Genomic DNA, 23,695 nt, shown 5'->3' with positions numbered 1-23,695 from the left:
CGGTGTTTTCTGCGTGCAGACTTTTACACATCAGCAATGGTATTTCGACCAAGTCTCTGTCAGCGAATTGTGGCCTTCACCTCCTGACACGTAAGATACATAATGTTTGATATATAAACTTTATGCATGATTTCCAGGATGTTTCATACTGAATATCTGTTCATGTCTTTTGACATGCAGATACTTTAGATACCCATCAAAATTAAACACGGCAAGATATACAAGCAGGGTTTTTAAGGTCACGTCTGACCATGTTCCATTGTGTTAGTATAGTCCATATATATCTGCTGTCTAATACCATTCCGCTCTTTGCCAATGTGGCCAAAGCGAAGTTATTGAAAACAAGACAAAATAGAAGCAATAAATATATTAACAGCGACAGTCGGCATCTCTTATATTAGGCTTCATGCCGCATCAAGTTGCTGAAGGTGTCCAGAAGGTTACCAAAGCCCTGGAACACACCACGAAAGTGACCCGGACGCTGAGGGCGCTCAACAGATGTACCTGGTTCATCTGCACCGGTTCCGTCGTCATCTTTGCGATCTTGTAGATTCCGAAGCTCCTCGGGGCTCACGCAAACCCAGCTCTCCCCGAATTCATGATGGGCGATGTCTGATCGACTGGAAAGGTGTGACGGTGCTGCAAGGAAATTGCATTAAAAAAGCATAGACTGATTAAGACGAGTGTGATTCATTTGAAACAATTTCATGTATAACACAATCACGAAGAGCTATTAAAAGAATTAACCCATGGCAACAGCGTTGTTCGTCACCTGTTGAAATATGCTAACATGCCGATGCCATGTTACATAAAGCCAACATGATCTTACAAGGAAATACTATAGGGTCTTGAATGTTCCCGTAAGTTAATTTTCTGAAAGTACATTCATATGGGATGATTAAACCGAACCTTTCATTTTGCTTAGCAAAGAAACGAAACTATATAAATCTTACTGTTACTAAATTCAAATGGTTAATGATTGCAATCGAATTACAAAACAAGATATTTTTAAAATGTTTTAAAAAATCTGGAAACTTTGGCCAACATTTAATGTTACAATGTATAAAGTCCCATTGATATTACTATACATATACATAATATGGGACTTTAAAAATAAAACCACTTGGTATAGATGTAATGTACGTTGACATAATGTGACCTTAAACAACCCTATATTTGATTTAATATGACTATTTTATTCTTTATCACTTATGCCAACACGTGGACTTATTATCGGGCATACATATATTTATATATATATATATATATATATATATATTTATTTATATATACCCTAAATCTTTGTGCAATGCTTCCTATTCTCCTGGGCAAAACGTAATCAATTTCCTATCATGTTGGTGATTTCAAACCTCACAACAATGCCGAGTCATCGCCTTTCTCCAAATAACCTATACTCTATGGAACTTTAATGACACACATAGCATGAACAATATCAGTTTTGTATCATGATGTACAGAGTGTCTTTCAAGAGGAGGGAATATTCAACAATAAGAACCTATTATATCTTCACGCTTCCTTCGTACCACCACGTAGATGAGCATTGAGGTCATTAGGTTAGAGGTCATGTCCTTACCTCTTGAGTTGGATTGGCTGTCTTCTCTATCATCCTTGTTCAATAACTCCTGAGACTGTTCGATGTCATCTGTGCTCATTCTGTCTTCGTCTGCAATTCATTCAACAAACAAAAATGAACATGACACCTTATCTGAAAATATAGGCTTTTTAAATGCAAGGAGTGTTTAAATATCATTAGTAAAAATTAATTAAAAACAAACTGTCTAGGCCTACGTTTTCCTGCTTACAAAAAATATTTTTGTTTTAATCGTTATTACGATCACATATTATATAATCAATCAGGACATGGCTATATTGAAGAGCTTTGAAATTGTCGTCAAGTTGATTTCTTGAAAATCTACGTGATCGCGTGAGGCCTACAATTGTTTGTTGGAATACCACTAATTGGCAAAGGGCTTTATATTCTGAACCCATCGAAGAAGGCCGACATTTAATTTCATATCCAGAATACGGTTTCTCTTTTAAAAACGTCAGTATCGAACAATACTATTGAAGAAATGTCCCCTGACAAGTATTGTTCTTGAAATGCCCTGACCTATTCGAAATATAACGTGAAACAGCTGAATAGTGTGGGCAAAAATATTAATATCCTAATTCGATGGTTACGTTTCCTTTAGCTAGATGTAATTACGAGTACAATGACTAAAGAATAACGAAGAAAGTGATTGGGTATTTTTCAGCGACCTTTGACCTTACCTTCAGGTGGTTCAGGAATATCTGTCTGTGTTCCTTCGGTACATTTGGTCTCTACAATCTCTACGGGCGGTTCTTCTACCAGCACAGATACTGAGGGAGGGAGGGACGGACAGAGAGAGGGGGAAAGAGAAAAATAAGATGAACGAAAAACAAAAAAAATGATACATACATTGACAGACATATCAAGCTGATATCAAAATTCCTTGAAGCCCCACTGCACTACTTATCGCTACTTGCGCCAACTATATAGCAAACAATGCCTAATCGATGCCTGTTGGTCCCCCGTGATCACTCTTGTGTTAATTGAGAGCTGATTTGATGAGATAACCACCTGTCAGTGACCTTGCAGGGATGTACAATGCCCCTGGAAAAACTAGTACAGCCGGGCTTAAACGTGATTACAAGTAGTAACGATTCTACATCAGCCCGTTATCGATCTTCTTGTTGACATGTTGTTTTGGTACGTTGATGCCATACTTGCAAAAATACAGAATTCTCATAGACAGCAACTTCTTAACATAATCTCTTGTTAATGTTCACTCGGTATATGTTACGAACTCTTTCAAACAATTTGTTTTTCTTTTGTGTGTGTGTGTGTGTGTATGTGTGGATTTCTTTTCTATTTAGTTACTTTTTCGATTTTCCTTTTTTTTTAAATTTATAAATAAGTCAGTCTTCTCCCTTTATTGAACGTCGACGTAACTTCACATCACTAAACGAGGCATGATGTGGTTCATCTTCAGAGAAAGTGGAAACAGACCTTGCTCGTAATCACGGATCCTAAACAAAACTCTACGACCCGTTGTGGTTGTCCTAATGGTCAAAAACAAAATACGGACGTATACCAAACAATACTTTACATCGGTGCCATCAGGTTCGTCCATTGTTTTGGTTTTACATCCTATGATAACAATTTCTCTGCCCTTCAGCACGTGGAGAAAATTTGCCAACTCACGAACCTATCCATAAAGGACATTTTGTGGGTTTGCGTTAGCCTTTGAGACCCAACGGCTAAGCAACTTCCTTTCCGTAATAACAAAACACAGTTGAATGGCAGTGCATTCCATTTATAAACAACTTAAAAGTTTGAACCCATTTAATTTTAATGACATAGAAGAGGAAAGGATGAAATGTTAATGGCTAAGATTCTCACCTGGCTCGTTTGTGTAGTGATTGTTTTCTATTGGACGGACAGCTATAACGAGACAGAAGTGGAAACCCATTATCAAAATGTGTTTTGTTACTTTATATGGGTGATGGAATGAGCCAGTTTTCTATATGAGGCAGCTTTGATTAGGTTATGCATGCAAATAGCCAGATGGGGAACCATGATCAAAATGAGCAAACCATGACGAAAAACAACAAAATATAATCTATGGCACCCCCTACGACCTATGATGAAAGAGGTTAGAAAGCCGGGTTAGGCAATATTTATTTATTTATTTTATTGATTAGTCTTTTTTTTAGTAGGGTGGCTCCATCAGTAGTTCAATACTGTTTTCCGTGGAGGCCCTACAACATAAATACAAAAATAACAAACATATTGAAAACAAACAATCCAAATCGAAACAAAATGAATTAAGTTACAACATTTTCGAACAAAAGAAAAGAAACATACACAACACAATGGACCAGTTTAATGATTTAAATTATCATATCGCCAAAACAAAAGAGTAAATGAAGAATTTGATGGCGCATTTTTTTTAAATTAGGTAAAGTATTCCAGAAAGCCGCACCATCAAATGAAAAACTTTGTTTCCCCATGTGGGTTTTTATTTTGGGTAAATTTAATCATGCTAGTTATATGAGACTGGTTTGATTTACGAGATTGTGATGGTAAACAAAACTCCGCCAAACTATAACCATATAACAAATATTAACCCGTTGTCTCCTGAGTTGTATCGGTCCCATAGGCTTAGCACGGGGATCACCATGTTCCCGTAAGCAAAGGGTTAAATAGATAATAATGTACTCAACCAAATGTAAACAACATAATTACAACGATCTGTGTAGCCTACATGCTTTCCGTGTTTGCATCTTGAGTATAGTTGTAGAGTTTTTAACATGTTAGGGAGCCTAAAGACAAATATGAACTTTTGTTTTAAATGTTAACTTGGCTTACTGGAATGTGGAAATATTATGCTTGTTGGTTAGTGCTATGGATATATATATATATATATATATATATATATATTTGTTTATTCGATGGGAAAACTAATGCTTAGGTTACACGAACCCTTTTTTTTTCTTCATTTCGATGTCATTTCGTTTTTCCATTTTTAGAATGCATGCATTTTCCATGCGTTTATACTGTCCTATGCATTACTAGATGCAGGTTCGATGTGGATAAACGAAAAGGAAACTGAGCCGGGAATTTTGAAGTTTTGAACATGTCAAAGCAATTCCCGTGCCTTTGCATTGTCCATACGTCCCGTAAAACGCATGGAAAACAAAGCATAACTGTATCATGTAAATTTGGAACGAATTCAAATCATGCATTCCCAGATCGATGTCGGCTCTTTTTTTTTTTTTTTTTTTACATCGGAACGGAAACGCGTGGGCTCAACGCATTGGTGTGACCTTGGCATAGGTTAGGTTAAATAGTATACATGCGATGTGGTGCGATATCATTGTGAATAGAAGCAGAGTAATATGATTCCAAAGCTATGCAAATGATCCATTGCCAGATGTAAGTGATATGTAGAAGTCGAAATAGGTTATTACATGTTAAAATGCAAGGCAATGACCCAGTATAAACTGTATATGCTCATGATAAAGAACACAAAAGGGAAAAAAGAAATGCAACACTATTATATCTCAAATGAAGGCATATAGACATACTTAACAATAATTATAGCGCGATAAAGAGAAAATTGAAATATTTCGAGTACCGCCTACGTATTACCTTTCTACTTCATAACACCTCTTACACACCGCTAAACCGACGCTTAATCGACTTTTTTTTTTTTGGTGTACCGGTTTGTTATCGCTCACACATATAAAGTAGGACACCAGATCGACAAAAATACGGAACCAAATGTGACAAATCTCTGTTTAGAATAAGTTTTGATTATATTTGGTAGTGAAACTGAGGTATTTGTCACACCAATGAGAACAACATCAGGCCATCAACCTTTTCGGTTGTTAATGATCTAGTACACTTCAAATGCATATACATTGTATGTGATATTTAGAGAAATAATAGATTGAATTGAATTGAAAGAAAAAAATGAAAATATGAAAAAAACATCAGACCGGACAACAACAACTAATTCACCACAAATGGCAAAGAAAACGTCAGTTTGAAGTCGGTGTTGGTCGGTTTTAAGTCTGTGTGGAGTCTTTGTGAGGTCAGTGTCAGTTTGTTTAATTTGAAGTCGGTGTGGAGTATGAGCGGTTGAACTATTAAAGCGATGCTTACCCGATCCCCTCTCTAGTTCTGTGAGCTGTTCCTGCCTTGTCGGCGTCCCCGGTTCAGCTCTCGACCTCCTCCTCCTGCTCTTGAGTATGAGGATGATGCAAATGAAGAGGACCAAGAGTACTAATAGGATTGACACGACGATGACGATGATGACTACGAGTGGTGACCCGTTTGCTGTTGAATTTTAAGAAAAATGAAAATACAAAATCTAAATTGTTAAGAAGCATTGCCTGAAAATGAATTGTTAGTTTTATTCCCCATCTCTGATTCATGTTTAATCATGTCTATACTAGTTGGCTAGTGGGTTAGACCCCATTTCACTGGCAGGTGATTATCTCATCAAATCAGCTCTTAATTAACATAAGACAAAGGGGGATTATTGGGAACCAACACCGATTAGGCATTGTTTGCTATATAAAGGGCGCAAGAAGCTATAAGTAGTACAGTGGGGCTTTATTGTTGCTACACAGTTAGGCCTATAGTCTAATTTATTCTTTGAATCAAAAATTAAAAAACAAATATGATATAATACGATTCGTATTACTCTTTTAGGTGAATGGTCGGAATGATCCCTTTGATTTCTATTTCTGATTGGGTAACGGTTGGTTAGTTATATTACCTTCTACCCCTTGAATTGCGACTACGCTCCATCTTTGTCCCGAGACTGCTTCCCCGCTCACATTACATGAAAACTCCTGTCTCTCAAGACTAGATGTTACTTCAAATGTCACGGACAGGTTTTGTGTTCCATCAGAATTATTTGTCAACGTCCTGTAACTTGCAATCTCGTCCTGAGTTGCGTTTGTCCACCTTAAATCCAAGAGGGGTCGAAATCCAGAAATCTCGCATGTTAAGTTTATACCCGTCCCAACCTCGAGTTTGATTACACATGTTTCGTCCTCATTTTCAGCATGTTCATCGGCGTTTGCACATTCAAGAATAGTAGGATATAGTTCCGTCGGAGCAGCTGTAAGTAATAATTATATTTGGTGAAAATATATATGTATAACAGGGGAACAATTGTAATTTATTTATTTAAAACAAATTGATTATAGCAGTTGGAAAATCTATTTCATTTGTTTGAAACATTCATCCAAGAAGAGCATCAACTTATGTTATGCAATTTGCGTTCTGGTGGTTAAAGTGCAAAGGAAAATAGCAGGTAGCTGAAATGCTTCATCACCACACATACCTGGGAAGGAATTCATCATCCATACATTTAAATACATTTGCTTGATAAACAACTTTGTTTAGTACGTCACGCTATAGCGATGCCCATTATTTTCTGAGAAACTGTACATGTTCTTGCTTTATACCTCTATCATATGCTGATGGGAATCGTGTAGATTACTGGACACAAATACATCAAATCTCTCAGAATAAAGGCATTTATTTCTTGGGGGGGGGGGGGGTTCCGTAAATAAGTTCCTGTATGAAATTAAGACATCGATCCGCTCCCAATAATAAGAGTTAATTGAATATTTACGAAACCTCATCACACCATATCATATCACTGAAAAACTAATTATATAATATGATAATATAGTTCTTGTTTTTACTTAGGAGAGCCCCATGAGCAACAGTAATGTTCTTTTCGCGGGCCCTGCAATTATCGTTACCTAGCAAGTACCAGGTACCCCTTTACACTTAAAGGGATCGTTTAACAATGTTAAATCTGAGATACACGGCCCTACGTGTTATCAGTGTCTGTGATATGGTGTAATATTGAAGCCCTAAAAAAATTGCGCTTCAAAATGATCAAGAAGTGCCTCAAAAAAGTAAAAAATCTTTAGTGACCGGTTTTACCATACTCGTTTTACCCAATAGACTGTAGTGTTATGAAAACCGTCAGGCGAACGGTTTTCAAAATTTGTAATTCCAATCATAAATATCTTGATAATCAGACAGGCGATCGGCTTGTAAAAGTCATGGGGTTCCTGACTGACCTAAAGGTTTATAATTATCATTTCATCATGAGCTAAATCCAGAATTTTATTTCAGAATCTGAGACAAAGTTACCGGATCCCTTTAAGTGGAGAGTGGCACATGTGGATTAATATTTTTTTTTTCCAAAGGAGCTTAGTGTCGGGCTGGGATTCGAACCTTCAACCCCTCAAGAAAGAAAATGTATTTCACTACTACTTACAAAGAACACGAATAGTACTGGAATTTGTATTTTGATCCCCCGCGGAGGCGCCCGATAAAATCACTTTGCAGATGTATTGCCCCTCGTCCTCTATCGTTGGTGGCCGGTGTAATACCAGCGACTTGTTCTCTGAAAGACTGAAATTCCCGCTCTCAATTCCCGAGCCCGATACAACATCGCGGAACACCTTTATAATTTCGATTGGGTCCGATGCCCCCTCCTGCGCTCGGCTCCAGGAGAACCCCGATATCCGCTCCCCCTCCTGTAGTCGTACATCGCATGGGATGCTTTGGTCTGTCTTGTCCAGCCACAGGGATACTGTCTTTTGGGTGAAGATTTCGAGCGCTGATATACTTTCGCACATCAGGGAAGCTGTAAGGATGATGGCGAAAAAGATAATGATAATGATTACGATAATAATAATTATTATTACGATAATAACAATAATAATAATAATAATAGTAATAATAATAATGATAATAATGATAATAATTATGATAAAAGTAATATTAATAATAATATCACCATTTTGGTTTCTCCTAAATAAAGTACAGTTATTGCCATTATCATTCAGTAAAACCTATTGAAATTTTGCTGTTTACGCTCCCAGATTTTCGTCTGGGTGATTGTTCTTTACTGGTAACAATGATTATGCAAAACCAAACCAAACCAAATATTCATTAACCACAGATAACATAATTAACCCCACAGTAGATTTAGGCAATATCTAATTGTATATAAATTTGGTTTCAAGCCAATCAAACGTTCGAGAGAAAAGTGTTATGTACTATTGAGTGATTTCCTGAATTCTTTGTTAACAATGTGAAACTGTGTGTGTCATTATGTTTCCGGTGTATTTATGTAGCTCCATGCTTATGGCAAGATGAATGTTATGATTAATTAATTTGGCACATAATAATGACCAAATAGGGAAACTAAAATCTACATCTCTCGGTTATTGTGGTTGTATGGCTAGGCTCCTTCCGCTTCCGTCCCCTTACGGTCTCTTTGTTTTCGACTACTTTATTTATTCTGTCTTTCTTCCGTGTCTGTCGTTGATAATGTAGACCAAATGTTTTTTGTATACGAATCTCTTACAAAGAAACGAGTTTTTCTAAGCCTGGCCCTTCAGCTCCTCCGCACACTCTTTTCTCTATAACAACCTGTGTTTATGGCCTCCAGTTTTCTTTCCTTGTCTCTCTCTCTCTCTCTCTTTATGTAATTGTTAGGTCTGTGACTGTCGTTCTTCCTTTGACCCCCCCCCCCCCTCTCTCTCTCTCTCTCTCTCTATTTCTTTCGAACTTTCTTTTTGCTCATGCTTATCTCTCGCTCTGTCTCTGTTTTGTCTCTCTCAGCTTTCTCTCACTCCTATACCTCCTCACTCTTCTCTTTTGTCCGTGTCCCCTTTTAGTGTGTTCCCCTTCTCTCCTGTTTAACCCCTACCTATCCCGCCCTCCCCTTCTCTTTCTTTCTAATCAAGTCACTACAATCGTATATTTTGGTATTATTTCTTCCTTGTCGTCCAAGCACTAACCATGTGTGTCTTTTATCCGAAAAAGCACAAAGTACCCCGACCCGGGTCACTAATCTTTCATTGAATACAAATTGCTCCCTGATTCTCTTCCCAAGTTCCACTCTGAACAGTTGTATCCTCTCCTTGCAAGCTGGACATGTTACGGAGTGTTATCAAATACCCCTACAGGCCGTTTGTTAGAGGCACTTACATTTAAATTGGGATAAAAAATAAGAAAAAGGGCCTTACAGGACAAAGAACTTTCCTTTCCTGGCCAAACGGTGATTGATGTATTTTAGCCGGAGACAAAGAACCTCGGGGATCCCAACATGCCGGTACCCTCCGACCTATATTGAATTATGATTTTCTTCATACCACCCGGTGGTGGTGATCGCGACGTAGAAATGTGATCAACTTTATTGCTAGGGAATGGACAAAGAAATACCCATTATAGTGGCGGATTGGCTATTTGTGTACTACATGCAAGGGACATGCATGCAAGCTTGTAATGAATGTTACAGTGTAGCCTGAATGAACACTTCTGGACTTATAGGCCTGTTTTCTTGCATAGTTTTTGAATTCCGTGGACTCCCACTGGGAAGTACCTAACACCCCAGCTGTGATTGGACAATTAAGGAACAGCTATGACATCATCATTGCAGAATGGCTGTCTGCTACATTTTGCAACTTTATATCAAAATTGTGAAAAAAATAACGAATGTGGAGATGGGAACATTTTACCATTGTTCTTAAATATATGTCTATTGATCATTTAGGACAAAATAAAGTATTTTCCAGGGAAAGACCACGGAGCTGAGACTGGCCCATGGTCTATTACAAGTGCTGCATTTTATATAGACTTTTAGTTCAGAACATATGTTATGCATGACGATTGTATAGTTTCACCACGATCCGTGCGTTTCGGTTTCATTATTCGTATTGTTCGTAATGCTAAGTCCTTACAAATCGCTTTCAGAACTTTACAACATTATTTCCAAATCATTGTCATGCCAAACGATTTCGTAATGAGAAATGTATCTTTTGTATGTGGCTTTCAGAAAAATATCCTCTTCAAGATTACATCATATGTTATTATAGCACGATAGCGACTACATTTCAAGCATAAAACACCCTGACGCAATAACGATTGCCCTTTACGTGCATCACCTATTGAAATATGCAAATATGACAACGACATATTACGCAATCCGAACTTGACTTTCCCATTGAGTTGATTGTCAAACCTAGTTGCGATTTTGTTCTCAGTGAACTTGATCCATAAGGGCACAACCCCTCTCGAAAAAGGGGGTCTTTTTCGGGAAAACCTCATACTCGGGCAACGAGGGAAGGCTTATTTGCATTTTAAAAATGATGGTATCAGTGTAATTTTAAGAACGAAATCAAGTTGAATTTAGGACGAAATAAATGTTCCATTATAAAGATAATGTATCCATAATGTTGCTCCCATGCTTTGCTAGCTCTTGAGAAACTAAGATTCAGAAAGGTAGATTCTGATAAGAGGAGCTAGTGGCGAATCTATGGTTATGGGCTTATCGCAGTAACACCATAATAATGAGCGTCCTGTCGATCACTTCTTCATTTTATCCAAGCACATGATCCTTCCTCGTTCCCGCCTTTCTTAATCCAGGCACAGTTCACAACAAAATGTGCCTCGTGACTACGTCATAATACGTCACAATGCCGTTATCTCGTATAGTCATGTTCATGAAAACGGGGTGGTGATTTACTGAGCGCTCTCGGTGACGATGACGTTCTTGATTCAATTTCCTCTGCATTTGACTTGGTTATTGAAGCACCGTGTTTTACAAACCAGGGCACTATCTTGTGAAATTTAGGGCACAATTCGTGCATCAATTACAGTGTACAAGCTAAGAAAAACAATTAGTTCTGTACCTATCAACATTATTATAAGGGTTATTATAACTTATGTATGTTTATATGTTTTGTAAAAATGTTTTTGATTATGTTGATACAGGGCCCCTTGGTCGAGCAGTTTTTATAACTGAAAGGGCTACCCTGTCAAAATAAAACGACAAATAAATAAATAAATAAATAAATAAAGAATGAACATTCTAACCCCGACAACAAACTTCGATATGTATTATTTAGGCTCATAATCCCCCCCCCCCCCCCCCCTTGTCTGCCGTTTGTGTAACTGCCCTTTTGCAGGACGATTGCATCAAACTTTCTTTGTTCGTGCAAGTAAAACGCGTGTCTGCAAATAATAATGTTTTATAGGCCCATACATAGCAAGCGAAATTCTGGTTGATGATATAAGAGTTAATGATTACAATGAGGGTATTATTTTGTCGCGTAAATGTAGTGTTAATCGCCGGCTGGTGATGAAACATTGAGATTTCAAAGTGAGCTGGCAAGAACATTTGACCAGAGGATCGACAAAGTTACTTTACGCTATCAAGATGTGGAATGTCTTGTCTTTGTCTAAACAGTTTTTGTCCAGCTGAAGTTATGACTCAGTGGGACTGCCCAGGAATATCATTATTTACTACTGTTCGTATATGCTATATATCAGTCCTACACCAATCGCCCTTGGGAGGGGGGGGGGGGGGGGTAAAGCTCTGCACCCTAGCCTGTAAATCCCGCATTCATCATCATTATAAACTCGTAATTATCTAACGGTAATAACACAGTTACCCACACATCAAAAGGGTTCCGTTATTAAGGCATGCAGGACCAGGACGAAGATCAATTTCTATTAGTCATTTAATCACGTTTGTATTGCAGGGGTGCTAACAACCTCATTACGTAACAACAATCACTATGTACCGCGAGGTTCTTTGTTCGCTTAAGAGCGAACATATGTCCGTATGCTATAGCAACATGTTGTAGCATAATAATTGCTGCGAGTTTTATACATCATCAATTCATATATACAAAACTGGGAAGAAAAACACAACATGAATCAGCTATGATCATATCACACAACGTCCAAAAGCCAACTCCTCGAACCCACTATATAGTTGTGTTAATTTATCTCATAAATGAATAGTCTCTGTGTATAGTCTAGAGGGGAAAATACTGTTTGACCACCCCCCCCCCCCAATATCTTAGCTACTTCATACACTCTATTCTCTCTTAAATGGGAAGCAATGGGAGGATATTGCGAATGTATTTTAAGAACAAAGCACCACACTACAGAAACCACCTAAGTTACAGAATCTGCCTAGGCAAAAAACTAATTTGGTTGACAAGGTCTTGGAGGGGGAAATGAGTAAGTCCCACGTCTAGTCGCCTACATATTAATACCTCTTTCTGGTAAGGGCGATTTTTATACATTGTGGTTATTATAACACTCAGATTATGCAAAGGGCTTGATCAAAGGGATACTAAAATTAGATCAGAAATGACAAGTAAATGTTGAAGTTCATAGGCCCATTGTCATACACTCTTGTAGCCAGGTAAGAATAGGGGTTTCCCTAACATCATGACAAATTAAACAATAAACTGAGAATGTTGCCAGTATAATCAAACCATACAAGGTTAGGAATCACTTTTAACCTTTTTGCATTGAAGCCAACATTATGTTTTACCAACCTAAAGATAAATAGGTAAAATCCGTCATCAATGTTGAATTACACTCGGTCGGAAACTCACTGCTGGATTCACGACACCCACACAAAGAAGCTTATAATAATGGGTCTGGCAAACCAGACTACAATGACTAACTCAAACAGCTGATCGAGGGGAAAGCCCTATTCACCAAATCTAGTGGACCGCAGCTGGGTGTATACTGCGCATGCGTCATGTCACGAAGTGCGTTGTACTTGTAGGTCATGGCTCATTGTTATGCATGATTAGTATTCTCGTTTATCACGATCAAACGCCATGTCTACGCTGTTACCAGGGGCTCTTCGCTTCAGCGACGGAAAGATGTTAAAGGTAGAATCGCATTTTCATAGTGTGACGATTAGAGGCTTGTAAGTCACGAGCTCCGGCGGAAAAGTCCTGCTTCAGGTAAACTTAAACAATTTAAAAATAAATTATTATTTATTCTGGGCAAATACACTGGTTGTTGTTATGGCCTGGCAAATTCTTGTAATCAATTTATGTCATGCTACTGGTATTAGAATACATGAATAACAAATGCAATATCTACATTATAAACAATCAACATAAATACCTAACCTAACTTAAGATCCACTTGCCAGCCTTTATATAACCTACATGCTCTAAACAAAATAAAGCTTCGGGTAAAATCAGTCGCATCATAATTGTGTGAGATAAGATGACGACAATTTGGAATTGCTGTCTGGAGTGAGAAAAGGAATATGATTCCTTTTGAGTACGTTTAAACAATATACAGGAACATCAAGGTTTAACAATGAACAGACAAGTTGACTGGTGTCTATGATGACGTCTGTCATATCAATATAATACACTCTGCAATGGTGTCCGAATATATGACGTTCCGCAGGTCGATGGCTTTTTAATTATCTAGTTGAACTTTATAGACGGATAAATCAATTTGCGCAACTTCCTCCGTCATTTCTCCCTTTTAGCTCGGTTTATGTAGATGCACCTTCAGAGTTCATGGCGTTTCCGTGTATGTTTTATGGAGTCGTTGAAACGCGGTGTTAGCCTGTATTTTAATACCGAGTGGTTATTTAGCACAGTCATCATGGAGAAAATTGAAAATGAAACCAAAACAATTTGAACAAAACAAACAATTGTTATAGTACATGTAGTTCTCTCGAAACCATGATCGTTTAGTGGCATTTGTGAAAGTCTGGAAAGCTTGAATTAGCCTCTTAAAAGTCTTCAGATATGTATCCGTACGATTGTGAGAGAAATTTGGCCAAAAGGCGAACTTTATCCAACCCATGCTGAAGGAAACAGGAGCATTGATACTATTTTATGACATGAATCAAAGCCATATTGAAAAGAGAAATGCTAAACAGGTTCCAGATTCGTAGTTTAATTCTAACACAAGCACTATTGTGGCAGAAAAAACTACATTAATACAATGAACAAAGGTAATATAACCTCTGTATGACATAGCACAATCCGCGACGTAAAAGTGCGTTTTCTCCTTTAAATAGCGGCATCAGCTGTTCGCTGTCTTCTCTTCTCTCTCACGCTGAAGCCATTAGAGCGGAACCTTTATTTGCGAGGGATGTAGTCGCTGTTACCATGCTAATAAACTACATGTAGACCATGGTGTCTCTATGCCTAGAGGCGCGATACCAATTTTTCCCACACTACTTTCTTTGTGTCCCGTGGATATTAAAGAAAAATATATACAATGAGTAATTGTCAGTGCAGCAATTTCATTTTTCTCTCTCATCATACTCTCACGCTTTCATAAACTACATGTATGCCTATCCTGGAAAATGTGGTGGTGTACCCCAGAATGAGGCTTCTCGTATGTGCTGATATCTGTCCCACCATTATATATTGTTAACATAAATAATATCTTATTTTTTATAATAGCATGTAGTTCTAGTTCAAATGACGTGTTTGAGATTAAATAGGAAAGTCCGTATGCCATATTGTGATCATGATCATGACACTGTGTTCATATGCGCGATCTTAAAGGCCCACTGCACTACTGGTAGCTACTTGCGCCCTCTATATTTCAAACAATGCCTAATCGGTGACCATTGGTCCCCCATGATCCTCTTTTTTTTATGTTAACTGAGAGCTGAGTTGATGAAATAACCACCTGTCCAGTGACCTTGCAGAGCGGTCTAATCCCTCCTGTAAACTACGGCAGATAAGCTTTAATGTATATCCTATTATACCATCGATCCTTTTATTTTGCGTATGTTTTATTTTGTTATTATCCCACTCTACATTAATAATACAGATGCGAACAATCATTTTTTATTTCACAGTTGTGTATTGAAAATACTATATGAAACAAATGTAGTAGACGCCACATTTAACGTTAATGGAGGGTTGTTGCAAAAAAAAATGATTTGCATACACCTTCTGTGGTAAAAATATTATTCTCAACAACTCCTTCTATTCCTTTGCCAAACTAAACTGTATAAAGCAGTTAACGTTTTCAAGTTTTAATATTATTAGCCTACAAAATCATTGAAGCGGAATCTAAAGACACATGTGTTTGTAATATTGTAGTCAATAAAGTAATCTTGGACTTGGAGAGCTGTATGTAAAGCGCATAGAGCAGTTTTTAATTGATTATGCATGCGCTATATAGATGACAGTCTATTTATTATAATATACGACTACTGTACTCTTGTCAGTTTGCCAAATGAATTGCAGCTTGTGGTGTTATAAATATTATGGAATAATAGTCAGTAATGGTATGTTTACAGAACAATGCAACCCTGCCTATTTGCTCGTGTGTGGTTATCAGCTGTTCTGGCCATCCACTACAGCAGAGCGTGTTTTGACTAGCCTAGTTTCAAGTCGCTGTGGGATTTGCCTCGCAGCCAACGTGTAACCCGTTTTTCGTTTCACTGCACTGGTCTCTTGTTCTCAAAAAATTGAATATAACAAATTGGTGTCACGGATACTTATAAACTCAATGGTCACACTTTCTAACAGTACCCTATGGATAACTAATAAACAAGGACAAGTAATAATTGTCTTTCACACCATAAGAAAGGAGGAATAGTTATACTAGAGGAATTAATGGTAAAATATTTTATTTCCTTTCAAACATGAACTTTGTTAGTTTGTTATGATTCTTTCGAAGTAGATTTGTACAATGTCTTTATGTATCATCTATAATAGATGGCATAGAGACATCATTATATTTTGCGGTTTAGAAGCATGATGTATTATGATTAGTGGTCGAAAACGAAACAGTAGTACTATGTTATGAGTATAACGATTATCAGTATTAGATGCTGCTTATACATGTAAGTATCGACTTGCATGGTGATGTAGATAAATGATGTGTAAATAGTTATCATTATTATTATTATTATTATCATTATCAGTATTATTATCATTAGTATTATAATCGCTATCATCATCGTCATCGACATTATCATCATTATTCATAATTGTCGCAACAACCTTTGTTTGGACCTTGGTTAAGATCGTTTCAGATTTTCCATAAAGTGCGAAAGAGTTGTGTCAAAATATTGCTAACGTGTATGCGAATACAATTGGTAAAACAACAATTATGGACTTTGTTTCCTTCTATCCTTATGTTTTAATATAGCAGTCTGTCCTTCTCCGGCACAATGACAAATAAACAATTTGAAAATGAAATATGTTTACATAATTTCGCAGAGAAGATTGACAATAAAGAGTTAATTTCAGTTTACGAAGGTTGCACAATCTATCATTCTGCCCTCTCATTATAATATGTCATTTAGCACAAAAGAAGTTTTCAATTGTCTGTTACTTTTTTGGCATATTACCATATCGATGGCAACACAATTGGTTTTTGAGATATTGTTAACATCCTGAGAAGTACAAATACTGAAGGACGGACCTAGATAAGTCGACAAAACTGGATTAGCATACTTTCAGTTTCATTTGAATGCTTCAGCCAAGAATAAGGTCAATAATATTTCCATACGTCTCTGCAAGTATAATTACTGCCAGTTTTGCCAGTCAGCCATCGAAATGATCGATACACCCGGATCGAGAGGGACAGATGCATGAAATATGGAAATGGGTATTGCATGGACTAATTGGGTTTAGACCTTTCATATTGCACAACACGGCAATTGGACGAAATGGTAATAACCTAAATGGTTATTGGACGAAGTGGTAAACATATTGTAGACAAACTGCCAATTAGACTAAGAGCTTATAGACTAAATTGCCATTTGGGTCTACTGGTTAAAACCATTATTTTCTCATTATGATGATTCATTGAGTGAAATGTTGACTGGACAACGTGTAGGCCTATATAGCGGACTGAGTATAGACCAAATGAAGGATAATTATGGGAATTTGACTGAATGGATTTGGATCAAATGGCAATACGCAATTTGATACAGATCAAATACAAAAACAAAAAAAAATCACAATGGGCATACATTGGGCAACTGTACACGGGAATTATTTTACCTCTTTTTTTTTGGTATTCATTAATTGAAATTAATTAGTAACGCATTCTTTTTCTTTAATGTACTTATTTATTGATGTATACTTATGTTCTATCTTTTTGGTCGGGGGGGGGGGGATCTCATACGCCTTTGCTTCAATGTTCAAAATGTATCAACCTTTAGACTTAGAGGTATTTTCTCAAAATGGAAGAAGAATCGACAATTAGTTTCTATGGGGAAAATTAAGGATGTATAAGCACCAAGCGAGGGTCGAACTGAGGGCCTTTCGGATGAGATTCAAGAGACTTCAGCAATATATCAATGGCATAGCTCCTTAAATACCATGGGGGAGATGCGGTGTCAAAGACGGGGCAACAATCTGCAGCAGTAACGCAAAAATATGAAAAAGCAACATGCAATACAAACATGCTCGTTATTCTAACATTAGTATAGAATGGTGAGGACGCCTGCGTGTAAACCCATAATATTTCATTATTTCCGGCGAAATGTACTAGGTCAACATATTGACCTCAAGCTTGTGGGTCAGATTTTGACCTACACTTGCAGTAGATATGCAGACGTTTTTTTCTTCTTTTTCTAGTAGCCTAGTTGATTAATTTCCATGCACACGGCAGGCCAAAGGTCAAATGAGTTTCATTTATTTCGATTCAGAAAGTTCATTCGATCGTAAAGCACTGCCATGAACATTTCAGCTATGGAACATAACAACTCATTCGCTTCTTCCTTTGTGACCAAATGATTCAGCCTTCAGAAGTATGCATGTGACAGTTATTAATGATGGTTTCCCAGGAAACAAATCGATTTATGTAGGCACTAGCATGGACCTCCATGGTACTAGGTATATCAACTTTCCTGACAGACTTTTGATGACGGGCGCGTGATAAGGAAGTATGTACTCAAATTACAACAGGAAATTCAGGAACTATAAATTACTATATGAATATTATGTGAAAGGTTCTCTACGAGGTAAATCAACGGTGTAAACTGTTAAGTGCATTTATGAAAATGCTTTTAATGGAAATAGTAGAGTTAAACTACAACGATATTAAAGAGAAGGCACTCTTCTGAAAAGCATGGTAAAATTATGGCCTTTTTGTCCAGTGTGGACGAATATCAAATTATAGCAACGTCACATGCACATACAAGTTGCACGGGAAGGGACATGGGTTCCACTTCATCCCTTTATTGATTCGTTAAAAACAAAGTCATCCATCATGGAGTCGAGACCTTTTCTAATCCATTAACCCAGGTGTTTGGCGGACTCTGTGATTTGTCTGCCCCGCCCCTTTAACAAGTCAGGTTACACCAGTGGTCACATCGACTGGTCTGCTCTTAAAGTGGTATCGTATTTCAAATATGACTATTGAACGAAAAGGAATATACAATATGAAACGTTGTCTATGATTATAAATGAACGGAGGGAGATTCCCTTTAATAACAAGTAAAATTCATATTAATTGCATTTATCACAACGTTTACAGGGAAATATAGGATATAACCACTGCAGTCCACTTATAGTTATTACTTAGGAAGATTGTAACTACTGGAATTCAAGATGATACACCATACAAACTATCAGACAAAACATTTTTTTTCTAGCTTGTTTAACTGTCGGTAAAGGAGTTATTAACATAGTTCATTATATTTCCATAATATGACACCTACACAAATTATAAATGCTATATCCTCGTTTTCGTTAATGGTCAAATGTTGTTCTTTATATTGCATTCAGGGGGATATTGTCATGTTGACAAGATGACTTATATCCACGAGGTACACTACGCTGCATCATAACCATCTACATGACTTGTATACATTATAGGGTATCCCCAACAATTTTCAGCCCAATGGCTTTGAATTTAATTTTTCATTGTCATGATGGCTATACGTCATGTCAAACGCACGCAAAAGGATCATCAGTTGTATTGAATATATATATATATTTATTTTTTCCCTATACCAACATTACACGGGCTAATATCCGTCTTCTGTATTATTTCAAATGGATCGTGCCCGGTGTGGTTGGGAACACCCGCGTATTTGCAATAATTTTAGTTTCGACGTGTCTTGAAAGGAGAACGTGACGACGGATAGCTTGGCATCCAGCCGTTAGGGTTTTTGTGTGTACATGTTGGTAATAATTACGAAGTTATAAAGTCCTATAATATGAATGTACGCATTAAATACTCATAACGCAATCCCACAGCAGTGCAATAATTTCACTTACCGAGCATATCTTACTTTAGACTCAACACTTAATCCGAGCTTTGGGGGTGGGGGGGGGGGGGGGAGGGAGGGGGTCATCCTAAGATCGAGGATCTTTGCTGTATACCCTAAGCAGTTATATAATATTCAAGTAGCCTTTACGCATTAGGCTATCAAAATAATGTAATACATTAATGCTAAAACATCAAATTACACAATACACGCGATGATATAATACCATGTAGGTTTTTGAAAAGGTCAGAACAAAGATGATAGATGTATCCGCCCTCCCCGGCCTGGGACGGAACGAAAGTAGCAGTCCGCTAGATAGCAATCTCGAGAAATGTCATGAAATATAATAGATAATTTATATATGATCAATAAGACAATATTGTGAACTTAATAGTATATCAAATGACATGATAAAAACAAATCCCCACTTCTAACTCCTAACACTGATCAATTACAGTTTGTGTGTTCGTTCTGCAATTCTGTGTTTTAACACGACCCATTATGTAAACTGTAATCACCTCTGCAATTGTGTTTCACGGGCGTGTCTAGTCTTGCCCCAAGACTAGACGTTGTAAATACATGTATACACAAACAAAACCGATCATGAACGATAACGTCATCTATTTGTGATGCTTCGCCAGGTGAGCAAACGGAGATGGACAACAGGGATATAATCATATAGAGCGCTTACAGAAAGATGCAATTGTATGCAAATAGCCGTAGGAGTACAATAGGGGGCCGTTATATACCGTAGTTGCAAATCTACCCAAAATAACAGGCTTGGGAACTGCCAAAAGCGGTAGAAAAATGGAGCCAGTTTAGTATACAGATATAAAGGTGTACTAGTTTTATGATGCAGACACCAGAGAATATTATCTTTGGGGTTCGTCATTCTCTTTTTATTTTAGTATACAAATACAGTTATTATTTATGGTCTTCAGCGCTATCTAGTATCTACCCATTTTGTTTAGGGCATTCAATTTCTTGTTTTTGACAGAACTTTGTAACATAAATCAAACAAAACAATGAAAGCAAAAAACGAAACAAAGAACAAACAAACAAACACAACTGCATTAATTATAACCAATGGAAAGGGGTTATTTCAACTGAGCAGATGTATATAATATCAACACGAACTGAACACATTGAATGAGCCTTCTCTTCTTTTGATTAAATTTCAGTTGAAAAGATTATCAAAGAGGAAAATTCCCCTAAAACAAGAGAATACTTCAAATGCCCCTATAATCGACATAATGGCAAAAGTACTTGACATGTTGTTTTTTCATCTAAAATAAACGGTCTGAGACCTGAGAGACTACTGCATCTTGCTCCAGTAGGTTTGCATGAAAGAGCTACCCTAGTTGAACTTATCGGGGGCAGAAAATAAACAAGTTTACCCAGCCGAACACACAATGACTTCACAGCTGTTCAGGTCTTTGTTCATGTGTAAAAGACCCAGTACCTGGTGTGGGTATATACTTGATACCTATTTTGAAATGGGTATTCACACTTGCGACATAGAAATATTACAACGTGAGTCACCGAGTCACATGCGGGACAAAACAATTAAGATACTGCTTTTTAAACTTTCGCAATATGTCGAAATTTGACGGGACTGAGCTAGAGAAATGATAAAGGTTCATGTAGAACCACAATGACCATAGTCCTCTGTTTGCAATAGGCAGCCAGTTTTTATTTCCCCATAAAGTATATTCTATTTCAGGACAGTAAAACAGCATTAAAAGTACGATAGAAAGGACATATTACTTCGAAAACCCCTGAGCTAGAGAAATGATAAATGTCCATGTAGAACCACAACGACCATAATCCTCTGTTTGCGAAATGCAACCAGTTTTTACTTCCCCATAAAATCAATTCTATTTCGAGTCAGTAACACAGCAATAAAAGTACGATAGAAAGGCCATATTACTTCGAAAACCCCTCAATAAGTTTGCTATAAGAAACCAATTACATGAGATTTTAAAGGAACTATATATGATTCATAAATTTCTCTGCTGCTTCAATATTTCATTTTGTATTTGTAATTAATATTAATGGGTAGAGAACAAAGTTCACACACTTCATATAATTTGTTTTACTGTTTGAAGTTCACACTCTTGCCAATAAAGCCATTGCGTGGGAACCCACATTGTGGTAAAAAAAACGCCCTGAACGGGTGCCAAAAGTATGTAAATATTCAAGTCATAATAACACATTATGAAAGAAAGTGACCTTCAAACCACAATGATTCATTTACCATTCCGATATTTTATCTGTGTGCACAACATTATGATACATGGATGTTGAACGCATAACGAACACATCGTGTATTGTTAATGAAATACATGCACACAGATGCAATTCGGTGGCCCATTCATTTAGTAGTTCAACTGGTATTGTTCCTTTGGAAGAGAAAATTTTAATTGTCTTTAGGAGAGGCTAGCTAGCTTAAATCAGAGTAATGACTCGAAACAAAGCACTCAGTAAACACAGATCGAGTTTCCTCGGAAGTCGCATGTGATATTAGAGGGTTAAAGATTTTTAAAAAAATATGCCAGCAAGTATGGTTTCTTTGTCCTGCACTTTGAAACTATACAGGATGTATTTATGGCGTCTGTGGAATATTACACCTAAACATGATTATGAAGCATGTGTGCCTCACATTATGTTGTCCCAAGTGCCAACCATTCTTAATTGTATTTTGTAGTTTTATAGAAAAAAATCTGGATCTAGATTATACAGACATGCATCATCTTGTTTGCTATTGTCATTTGCATGCATTATTTTTCCAACCACATCCACCCTGTTGTTTGTTACATCATGGTTGTATATATTGCCTATGTTATTGTGCATGTAACAAAAAATATTTGTGAGGCTTGTAGATCCCGACTGGGTCTGAGTTATTGTTGAGAATATGTATGATGCCAATCAATCATTAGGGAATTGTGCAATTATGCAATTCTGATTCCAATTGCAACTATGTGTACATGTATGTCCATATCAAGAGTATAATAATCTACAAAAAGTAAGCTATTTCTTGCTCTATGCATGGGGTTTCTTTGTAGGACCTGCTAATACATTACTAGAAACCATCAACTATCAATCATGCTTATGCCTGGATGCAAATTGCATGCATATGGATGCATGTACTGGATGCTTGTATACATATGTGATTAACACATGTGTCTCCCTGACTGACGAGACTCAGGCATTCCAGCTATGCATGTGTCACTCGAACTCAGCTAGACTGTATTACCTAGGAGGTACCTCCATGGTATTACACAGTCTATACGAGCCAACACATAAATTGTATTACTGAATTTCGATGAAAAATAACATAAACTAATATATTGATAGCAAACAATGGCTTCCCTTAGTTCATGCGCAGCTTTGTATTGTATGCACATCAACGTTATTCGACACTCATCTTTGTTGACCTTTCTGAAAATATAATTTTGTTTGATTTTAATGTAACAAATAGACCATGATCAGCATAAATCAGAGTAATAATTGCAATACGCAAGTACACTTAGATAGAGCGTACAAAGAAAAGCTCATTATTCGGTGAAACAAAAAACAGGATATGGCAATAACAAAGGATAACATCATCATCAGCGTGCACTTACCTCCGACAAAAATCATAACATACATCCGCAAAGATAAGAAGCTCAATTTTGGAGAGGAAATATCCGCCATGGTTCTGCGTGTTGGTTATTCAAAATATGCCAGCATATAGATGAATAATCCCGGAGAAAAGGAGAGCTCTATTGCACGTTTCCGAGCTCAATTCCCGTCGATTTGGTACAGTTTATTGTGCCTGTCGATATGAGGCTCGCATTTCTTTGTCGTCGCATGTCATGTGTTAGCTTTGTGTTGGCGAATCAGCTGTGCAGATCGCAAAAAGAAAACATAGAAAATATCGTCTGCGTTGAAACACGCAGGGACCCCCATGCATTTCGTACCAACCGTACACACACGATTAAAGCTATGTAGGTGGTGGATGGGCGAATGTGTGTGTGTATTTGGTGAGCTCACGCCGAAGAGGAAAGACCTCGCTCGCTCTCCGT

General features: G+C 37.3%; 1 protein-coding gene across 2 annotated transcripts; it reads right to left on the bottom strand.

The window, feature by feature from the left end:
• LOC115920936 lies at nt 1-23,695 on the bottom strand. Of its 2 annotated transcripts, XM_030977727.1 has the most exons (8): nt 23,255-23,695; nt 7,860-8,231; nt 6,333-6,680; nt 5,714-5,887; nt 3,446-3,487; nt 2,293-2,382; nt 1,595-1,684; nt 1-639 (listed from the first exon to the last, which is right to left on the bottom strand). In XM_030977727.1, the coding sequence occupies exons 1-8, from the start codon at nt 23,322-23,324 to the stop codon at nt 398-400; spliced, it is 1,428 nt and encodes a 475-aa protein (XP_030833587.1). In that variant the 5' UTR covers nt 23,325-23,695; the 3' UTR covers nt 1-397. The 2 variants fall into 2 exon arrangements, with proteins under 2 accessions (XP_030833587.1, XP_030833588.1); XM_030977728.1 differs by lacking the exon at nt 3,446-3,487 and having other exon boundaries at nt 23,255-23,692.

The sequence above is a fragment of the Strongylocentrotus purpuratus genome, unplaced genomic scaffold, assembly GCF_000002235.5.
Source record: "Strongylocentrotus purpuratus isolate Spur 01 unplaced genomic scaffold, Spur_5.0 spur5_scaffold_1, whole genome shotgun sequence".
Taxonomy (NCBI): Eukaryota; Metazoa; Echinodermata; class Echinoidea; order Camarodonta; family Strongylocentrotidae; genus Strongylocentrotus; species Strongylocentrotus purpuratus.
Note: the sequence above shows the minus strand (reverse complement) of the source record. Positions and strands in the feature narration are given on the sequence as shown.